This window comes from Engraulis encrasicolus, chromosome 4 (assembly GCF_034702125.1).
Source record: "Engraulis encrasicolus isolate BLACKSEA-1 chromosome 4, IST_EnEncr_1.0, whole genome shotgun sequence".
In the NCBI taxonomy this organism is placed as follows: domain Eukaryota; kingdom Metazoa; phylum Chordata; class Actinopteri; order Clupeiformes; family Engraulidae; genus Engraulis; species Engraulis encrasicolus.
Genome location: NC_085860.1, coordinates 33556519 through 33566518, shown reverse-complemented (window position 1 = coordinate 33566518; position 10000 = coordinate 33556519). Strand labels below are relative to the sequence as shown.

Genomic DNA, 10000 nt, shown 5'->3' with positions numbered 1-10000 from the left:
ATCTCACACCCAGAGCAGTGTTTGAAAACATTTTTTGAGCCTGAGTGCACTGTTTTCCTTTGTAATCTACTCTTCCACTGCAATCCACAACCCCCTGGGGTATTCCCTGACCAGCGACCACCCATGAGGCCAGAGGCTCTATACTCTGATGGTGCATGATGGGTAACTGTGGTCTTCCACAGGAGCCTGGCTGCAGGCTTCAAGCTCTGTGAACTTGCAATGCAACACATTCAATTATCAAATTAACAAGTGAACATGAAGCTGTTCTCTTGGCTCTAACACCATCCATAGTGTATTGTTTAAAAAAAATACCAGCTGCCTCAGAATTCCAAGTTAATTAAAATCCTTATTGTAAGTTGTGTGAAGTTGTGTGAAGCTTTGAATTGCAGATTTCATTTTTGAGTTCAAACAACACACACAACTCATGTAGCTTTCAACTTTGTTTTCATCCAACTTACAAAAATATTTAAACTAACTTGGAATTCTCAAGTTTAACCATGCTGTTGCCATTGCATTGTATAGGATAATAAATTAACTATATAAGTTAACATGACTTATCACTGATATATATTTTTTTTTTACAGTGAGCAGGGAGGTTCACTAGCATTCTTTCAGCAAGCTGCACTGCAGTGCTAGTGGACATCTGTTTCACATTCCACAGTCTGCCCAGCACATCACATCCCCCTGCACTCTCTCCTCAGCGCCTATTCACTTCACGCCATCTGATCCTCAGCAGCCCCTCACCATATACGCTGGTTGCAATGAGGTGGATCTCCTGACTGGTCCTCATCTCATAGCAGACAGTCTCTCTCTCTCTCTCTCTCTCTCTCTCTCTCTCTCTCTCTCTCTGGGGAGACACCTAATAGGGTCGTCTCTATGTCTTTGTGGAGTCTACCTCGGCTTACTGTGCTTGCCTGCACGAGCGAACCACCAACCCACCATCCGTCTGCTCTATATAGATGATGGATCGCCCCGTTGGTCTAATATGTCACCCCAGTACTCCAGGCATCTCCAGCTGTGTGAAGGACTACTTAAAATGAGACATCACCTCTCACCATAGACTGGAGCTGTCACCTCATGACATGTGGTCTACTCCTGTTCTGAACCTCTCCCTCAACACGGCACGCTTTATGCTCCTCTACAGATGGACGATTATTAACCCTGTGCAGTTAAACACCTATACACTGTGGATTATTATGCACATTATACTTCAATTACATTGCATCACATTGCATTATATTACAGTACATTATTTGTATTACATCACATTATCCTGCATTGCATAAAGCATATGTGACATATACGCAGAGGCACACCACTGTAATACAGATTCTGCAGATCCTGGTGAAGACTCTGAGACTAAGAGGGAAGAGGGTGAGGTGGGCATAAGGGCAGGGTGTTTACCTGGTAGCAGAAAGGGAAACACTGGAGGGGGAGAGGAAGAAGAGGGAGGAAGAGGAAGACGAGATGACGACACAGAAAAGAGGAAGAGAAGGAAGAAAACAAAAGACACGTTTATAAGAATGGGAAGAACACGATTTGGTGAAAAGAAAGCGTGCAAATTCCATGCGGAGTGCAGGTAGATAGTCCTGGTACACATGCACAGCTTCTTGTAGTCTAGACAGAGAGAGTAGAGAGAGAGAGGTTCCATTGGCCCATTGTTTCCTGGTTCTATTATGGCCCCCCTTAGGCAGACCTAGGCAGACCTAAGGACTGTTCTATTCATTGTAGGAGCATTATGACACGCCCCTTTAGGCAGACCGGAACCTGGTCGCGTTAGGTGCCCATAGAAACCTATTATGTTGGCATATCTCTATACTTAAAGAATCTCTGGTCTAGATGCATGGGCGGGGAGACAGGATATAGAGGTTTGTAATTCGGAAGGATGTCAGCTTTTGAGATTTTTAACTCAGTCAGAAGCCAAGCTTTCTTCTTAGTTCAAGTAGGCTAATTTCCTTCAAAGACATATCAAACCCAAAATATGATGTGACAGGCCAATGGTTAAAAACATGCACATGCTAATGCAAAAAAATGAGGGCAACCCAGAGTGCATTGTGGGTAGTCGAGAAGTTGCCAGCATCAGAAACACCTCCGTTGCTAAGCAACACACAGCCACATCTGGAGGAACATCCTGGTTGCTAAGCACCATTCAGCAGTCATAAACATCTGGGGGATCCTCCCCAGTCAGTCAGAGACACACTCCTCTTCTGCGGCAGGCTATAAATCGATGCTATGACACACAGTTAGGCATTCTCAGTGCTGCAAACCCCACCCAGACACTTTCTTGCACTGCCAAAGCATATTCCAGAGGAACTGCCAGGAAAAAAAATATGTTCCTCAAAGTAGCTTTCATACATCAGGCCACAGGCTTCACAGACATCACAACAAAATATGAGTGTCTCTACATGTGTTTATAATACAGTATGTCATAGAGAGAAGGCCCTGAAATGCACATGGTCAACATAAAAAAAGGTACACTATAGTGAATCGGAGTAGCTATGAATAATGTAGGCCTACGTGTTCTTTTGAAACAAAAGAACATATTACGTTTTTTTGTTACACAGGTTATAACTGATAACAACAGATCTCCCTGAAGTTCTTCTAAATATGCCATCACTCATGTTCACTATTTTTACACCAAAATATATTGGGTGTAAGTACCATATGTATTGTTCCTAAATGATGAAAGGCTGAACATTCCAGATCGGGACCATAATAACAAGTCCAAATGGGCCCGTGTGGGAGGTACTGTGCTGTAGAACATTGCCGAGGCAGCTGGACCGAGTCCAGACCGTGCTGTGTGTGGGCCAAGGGCGGACCCTCCTGTGAGTCAGGGGTTGCCATAGAGATTGAGGAAAGAGTGGAAGTGGTGGAAAGGAGAACAATACCTCCTGGTAGTAGACGTATGCCAACGCCCCAGCAGTGATCTCCAACAGGAAGATACAAAGGAGCAGGACGAAGTACTGTCAAAGAGAAATACAGAGACAAACACACGCGCACACGCATACACACACCGGAAATACAAACAAAAGCATTAGTACTTCCACATGGTATTCATTAAGAACAGCAAAAATGTGTGTGCTTTCTTCCCTTAATTAAATAATCTGGGGTCGAAAAGTCTCTTGTGTTTCAACAGATGTGCTTCTGTATTGGCATTGGATGTCAAAATCAACGCTATAAATGTGTTTTGGAACAAACAGAAGCATACAATTCATGATGGATAGATGGCATATGATTTTCGTCTTACCATGTTCAGTCAGTGATTGTGGTGACCTTAACACATGTTATGATTCTTTGAGTACATACTGTATGTTATAATACTTATAACATGGAATCAAAATAAAAACATGTCATTTTCAAAAATGTTTTTGAATATGCAAGACAGTGCTTAGAAAAGTTGTGATGGATTGCAAGAACAATTCTGCCCTATACAGTAAAACCACAATGCTGAAACCAGCTACCAGTTGCTGTAATTCTTGTCTACATTCAGCAAACTTTTGACGAGAAGTCTCTAGGATCTCTTCCCTAACAACACCAGTGTTTTGGTGTGCACATTTTCCTGTCCTTCTGTTCTTACTGTGGGACAATTGCTGACTCTGCTCTCCTCTGCACAACTGCAGCCTGATTTGTTCCCTCTTTTGCAAATCTCTGGATGAAAGTGTCTCTTAAATGCCATGTAATGTGTAGATGATCAGATTGTCATGACTTTTTGGTTGTAAGGAGGTCACGAGTGTTACATTGCCTAACAGTATACTGTCTCTGACACTTTCTCTGTCTCCCTCAAGTCTGTCACTTGTGCAAAACAGTCAGTTGCCACCTCTACTCACACAACACAGCCATCCCTCTCTATCCCTTTCCTTTTAGCATTCTCAGTTGGTCCCTTCACTTTCCATGCTACTGTTTCCCACTCCTTGTCCTCTCTCTCTCTTCTGCTTTTCTTCCAGAACTTTCTCCCATTTGACTCTCTCTCTCTCTCTCTCTCTCTCTCTCTCTCTCTCTCTCTCTCTCTCTCTCTCTCTCTCTCTCTCTCTCTCTCTCTCTCTCTCACTCTCTCTCTCTCACTCTCTCTCTCTCTCTCTCTCTCTCTCTCTCCCACTCTCTCAACAACTGTCCCTCTCTTCCCCATTCCGTCTCAGCCAACGATCCCACTCTTTCCAGCACGCTCCCTCTTACCACCTCTGACTCCTTTGACTCTGTCCATTCTTATGGACTGAGTCATGGTCCTGCATGGGTGTGAGTTCTTTACGCACGCACTCATGCACGGACGCACCAAACCTGCTCTGTGTGTGAGTAGTGTCCACAGAAAATGGTGGGTCACTGAAAGTAAAACTCACTAAGCCCCTTCAAGACCAGTGTTGGGTCAGATGAAGAGCAAGTACAGACATCTAATTCTTTACCACCCCCCCCCCACACACACACACACACACTGTTTTGGAAACAGATGGATTAGATGTTCCTTCTGTGGGGGATTTTGGCAAGCACTCCCTCAGGGCAAAAGAATACTGACTTTAATGTCTGCTGTTATAAAGCAAAGCAACAAAAGCAGTAGTATAGTAGGTTGTGGCATTGGAGTTCTATTCTGTTCTGTGTGTGTGCGTGCGTGCGTGCGTGCGTGCATGCAGTACATTAGGTGCATGTGTGTGTTTGTGTGTACATTGCAGCATGCGTGTTAAGCTGGTAACAGCTGTAATAAAAATGTCTACAGAGGACGAGCTACAGGTCCATCAGAGGCTCCGTGATTAGATGAACGCAGCTCATTAGTGAAACACAAGCTCTGCGTAATTGGGAGAGGAAGGATGTTGCACACCACCACCCTGGCTGCAGGAAGGGAGAGTCACTCACTCACTCACACGCTGCATGTGATTATGAATGTTTTCCAAGACTATTTTTAGGGTGACTCGGGGTGCCAGTCTCTGTGGCCTGTCTGCCTGGCCTGCCTGTCCTCTCAAGGATCAACGTTGAGTCTCTTCCTGATACGTGAAACATCCACTGCCATGACACAGTAAGGACTGTGAGTCGGAGTCTCTGACACAAAAACTTCAGGGCTAGTTTGAAATATTTCTATCCTTATTTGTGTGTGTGTGTGTGTGTGTGTGTGTGTGTGTGTGTGTGTGTGTGTGTGTGTGTGTGTGTGTGTGTGTCTATATCTGTCCTATGGGTTGCAGCAGTGGACATTACTGTGTTTACCTAGATATTCACTCCACTCCTGTTTCACATTCTATCACAGGACACGTGTATGAGTGTGTGTGTGTGTGTGTGTGTGTGTGTGTGTGTGTGTGTAGTATTCTCATGCATTCAGTCCTGCAACATGGTGATATATTTAAGCTCGCACTGACATATGCGAGTGCATGGTGACATTGGGTGTCAGTATCCTGGTTGTGTCAATGTAAATGTGCATGTGAATGCGCACGTGTGTATACTGTACTGTACTGTATGCTGTCTATTGTGTACTGCAGGGATGTCAAACTCAGGCCTGAGGGCCACAGTTGACCTGCGGGGTCATTTTATTTGGCCTGCAAGATCAAATGCAATGTGTTTTATTGTTGGCCTGTACATAAACCATACATTTAAACGGGTAGAGGTCTTTTCGTCGAATGGATTCTTGAGAGGGGACCATTCGAACAAAACGTTGGACCATTAGTATAAGGCAGGGGATCTTTAGTCGAGGACGGTCCGTCTACCGCAAAAGCCTACGAAAGGTCCTTAAAATTGAACTAAAGATCCTTAGGTTTCAACTAAAGGTCCCTTCAGTCTGCCTATATTAGAAATGTAATCAGCTTTTTTAATGCGGGTTTTCTTAGAATCAGATTTTTTAATGCTCATTTTAACGGTTTTGTTGTGGTAGGCACACAAGTTTGATAAAATATAAAAATAATAGGCTAATAAAATAGGCAGACTAAACTAAACATCTGCCCAGTTAAACGAAAGGTCTGCATGGGTTGAACGTAACGTCCATTTAAACCAGGTGTGGGGAACCTATGGCTGGAGGGCCATTTGCAGCCCTTGAGGCCGTTTTATCTGGTCCCTGAGACAATTTTAATGTTTTAATGTTTAATGCTTCACATAAAATACTGTATGACATATTTTGTAACGAATCTTAGAAATTACATTTGCAATACAATTAAGTTGTATTCAATGGACCTGCAGAAGGTGGGGTCTGTTTTAAAGGTGGCTGCCTTCAATATACGCCTAAAGTGCAGGGGGAAATCCTGGTTTGTGTCCATAGTACGGCCGAGGAATATGAGTGGGCTCAGGGAAGTGTAACATCTCATACTCATACACCACAGAATGTGTTCTGGCACATTTGAAATATATAAGAGGAATAAGTGTTAGTGTTAGTGCCTATTTAAAGTATTAGGTACATGCATTTTTTTGTAATCAGCACTGAGTTCAGCCCGCGACTTTGTCCCAGATTTTGCCCCTCGGTGAATTTGAGTTTGATACCCCCTTGTTTATTAGGTTGTGAGTGAGTCTTACCACGATCAGGAATCCCCTGTGTTCCCTAATGGTGGCACAGCAACCGAGTATCCCAGTGGCCACCACGATGAAGCCAGCCAGGATGAGGACGTACGCCGCAGCCGAGTAGGCACTGGACGCCAACAGGCTGATGTACTCGCTCTTATCCACCAGGGTCCATATACCCACCGCTGCCACAGCACCCCCTGCCAACTGGGAATGTACAATGCAAATAAAAGAAAAGACACCGATTAGGGATGTAGTCAGTTCGGTTGGGTTGAGTTTTCAGGAAAAAAAAAACATGCAATAACTTTGCAATAGTTTAGGGACCATACGACCCTCGGGTCGAGAGAATCAGAGGAAGGCAAGGCTACATTTAAATTAATTGCAAAGCTATTGAGTGCTTTAAACACTGTGTGCTGTGTTTAATGAACTTTTCATATTGATCAAGCTTTCCTGCATTACACCTGCACCTGGACAACAGAATGAGCACAAGGACTTCCATGTACTATTGAGTGCTTTATCTGTGTCTATAGCCTTGCCCTCCTCTGTCTGTCTAAAACTAAGGCCTGTGACGCATAGTCCCTGCCTTGTCCTGTTCCCTGGGTGGCTTTCTAACTCACACGAGTGTCATGGTCCTGGCAGTTCTCTGAGGGACATGCCATTCCACGCCATTTTTACCCTCACTATACACCACTGTATTGTAGTGGCAGTTTTAGACAAATGCAAACGTGCAATCTCTCTCTCTGTTTACTAAATTTACATAGTGATTTAAGAGCCAAAGACAACGGTCTTTTATTACATTTTCAAGAGAATGCAGTTGCTCTTCATTGATTTACTGGGAAATTATGAGGTACAGGATGGGCTCTCTATTGCTAGTTTTCAAAATATGTCTTCCATGATTTCCCCCCCGGAAGCTCTTTCTTATTTGGGTTATGCACTTACCCATGTTCTTGGGCTTTGGGTTACCGTTTAATAGGATTGCTCTTATAGCAATGGCATGGTATAATTCAATTATGCTAATGCTGTTGTACTGCCCAAATGACCTCTGACTTGGTTAGACTTCACTTAGAAGACAAATTGTTAATATCATTAGTAGCTTTTCAACAGAGCTACTGTACATCAGAGAACTCAGGTCCACTCGGCTACCTGGTAGGCCATTTACGTATGTCCAAGACATTTATGTGTGTGTGTTGTCATGATTTGTCACACACACATGCACTCTCTCCCTCTCTCTCTCTCTCTCTCTCACACCTCTCTCTCTCTCTCTCTCTCACACACACACACTGACCCAAAAGACGAGGTTGAATGTGAAGAGCAGGTATTTCAGACAAATGGTCCCACATGTGTTGGTCTTCTCCTCGTCCACGCCCATACTAAAGGTGCACAAAAGTTACAATTATTCAAGTGACAGATTGCATGAGGAATTTCCCAATGTAAATGTTTGTGACAAACGATGTAAATGTTGACCATGTAGACCATTAGCTCTGTCTTTACAGAACTGGCTAATGCATATCTTAAAGCAACACCCAACATCTGACAGTTTATTTTACTGTTCTGTACTTTTTTTGAGAATATGCCTTGTAATCATGAACAAATGTGTGTTCAAATGCATCATGCATGTGCAAATTTCTTGGTGAACGAAAGCCAACTTAAATAATTATAAAATAATGAAACTTTGCATTAAAATAAATTGGGATTGCACGCACGCTCTATGCAGAATAATCAGATGTGCCATGAACAATCAGAGGAACATCACTAACACTGATAATCAGAAATGTAAGTCATGTGTAAAGACAGCTTGCTCTCAGCCTCAGTTCTCCCTTGGTGTGTGTGCGCGCGCCACAGCAATAGTGCGACAACGTCTGGTGGTATCGTTTTCTTTCCCACGCTTTGCGTCACAGTGTCGCCGGCTCCCCCCGCCCTTGCCTATGTAACGGGATATGGTCTGGGGGTCATACGAACGACATAGAAAAATAACTTTACAACCGTGACCTCACCTTTCATTCCCTTCCTATGTTTAAAATCGTCTCCCCCTGTTACTTTAGTCAACATCCTAAATGTGAGCTACCTCGCGCCCTCGAAAGACAACAGGAAAGGCGCACAGCAACCACAGAGATTTTGTAGAATATGCAATAGAATTCACACACCTATGTTTTGCCAGAATAGCGGTTTTAACGAGGGAGGGAATTCGCGATAGGCTTAGTAATGTCTGTGGCCTTTCCTGTTTGCAGTGGGTCACTAAAAGGCACAAACGCCCCTGAAACACCAACCCTGTCCTGCTGTTGGAGCCTTCAGAGTCAAGTTCAAGGCACACGCACAGACAGTGGGATTCCCACCGACCTTCTGCAACGTTGAGGGATTGTGTAGCCTGCCCTGCAGTCCCTGAGCTGCATGATAATGCCTGTTGCGTCGCCATCACAAACACCTCTCTGGGCTTTCCCTTATTCTGCAGATATGCCAGCCCGTGTGTAAAGAAAAACCCAACATTGCGGGGACCGGCAGCAGCGCGAATGATTGGTCATCAGATGTGAAAACATTTGAACGCATTCTCATGATCGCATACTGACCAAATGTGCAGTCAGCAGTCTGCAACCAGGCGACAAACGTAAAACGTTGTTTTGAAAGACTTGCCATAGAAACGATAGAAACATCACCATTCATCAGGCGTAGGCCTATTTGTTGGACATTTTAAACGCAACTTATTTTAGTTTGAAACTATGACCCCAGAGTATTTGGCTGCCTGGCATACTTATTTTACAAAAACACTTTTTACAGCTTCCCTTTCCTCACACCACGGCGTGCGAGGAATCTGCGGAATCCTGCTCTGTAATTCATTACAGATAACGGGCTCCTCTCGCACTGTAGCTCCCCGCCTCTCGAAAAACCATGATAACGCATGCTTTCATGTCAAGGAAAATGCCAGCATTTGAATTCTAGAAAAAAAACCCTGACTGTTTCTGTCACAGATGAGCGCGTATGCCGGCGTTATTGTCATCGGTTTGGCATTGATTTGAGTAGCATCAAACAATTTCCATCTTTCATAGAAAAATAAAAGCAATGTCCAATGCCCAGTACACGGTATTTGTAGGACCTCGCCCACCAGAATTCAAGTTCGTAAACCTTATTAAAGTACAATACACAATTACCTGATCCAAACAAGTAACTTTATCCCGTCCGGTCAGTAATGGGGGTCAGTAGGCAACGCGTATTCCAAAGTCCCGTGGTAAGTATCCCGTCTGTGTTGTTGTGGGACGCCCGACTGTGTCACAGCCCAGCCCTGGAGAGCAAGCGAGCGCGAGTTTGCCCTCCCCAACGGAAGGGTTGGTGGTCCCAGTCTAAAAAAAGCGCGTCTCTGTGTTGCAATCGGGGTATAATGTCGTCACTGACCTCTGGGCTGCCGTGCCGTCCGTGCGTAAAAGTGTAACAGTTTCATTGGAGTTTTAAAATCATGTTGGCCTAATTAATTTACGAGGCCTTCCTTGATCAGATATATTTTTATTATTCATATTCATCATGAAACATAGTTTAAAGTTACATAAAA

At 44.0% G+C, this 10000-nt stretch overlaps 1 protein-coding gene across 2 annotated transcripts in view; it reads right to left on the bottom strand.

The window, feature by feature from the left end:
- Nucleotides 1-9775, bottom strand: part of cd151 (CD151 molecule) — a 12948-nt gene extending 3173 nt beyond the window's left edge. The window contains exons 1-5 of one of the 2 annotated variants that reach the window (XM_063197256.1): nucleotides 9606-9775; nucleotides 7748-7832; nucleotides 6478-6669; nucleotides 2889-2963; nucleotides 1405-1425 (exon numbers count right to left, since the gene is read on the bottom strand). In XM_063197256.1, the coding sequence (XP_063053326.1) occupies nucleotides 1405-1425; nucleotides 2889-2963; nucleotides 6478-6669; nucleotides 7748-7831 (372 nt within the window). In that variant the 5' untranslated portion in view covers nucleotide 7832; nucleotides 9606-9775. The remainder of the gene's footprint in view (nucleotides 1-1404; nucleotides 1426-2888; nucleotides 2964-6477; nucleotides 6670-7747; nucleotides 7833-9605) is intronic. The other variant, XM_063197257.1, reaches the window with a different exon arrangement.
- Between the last annotated feature and the right edge of the window lie 225 nt (nucleotides 9776-10000).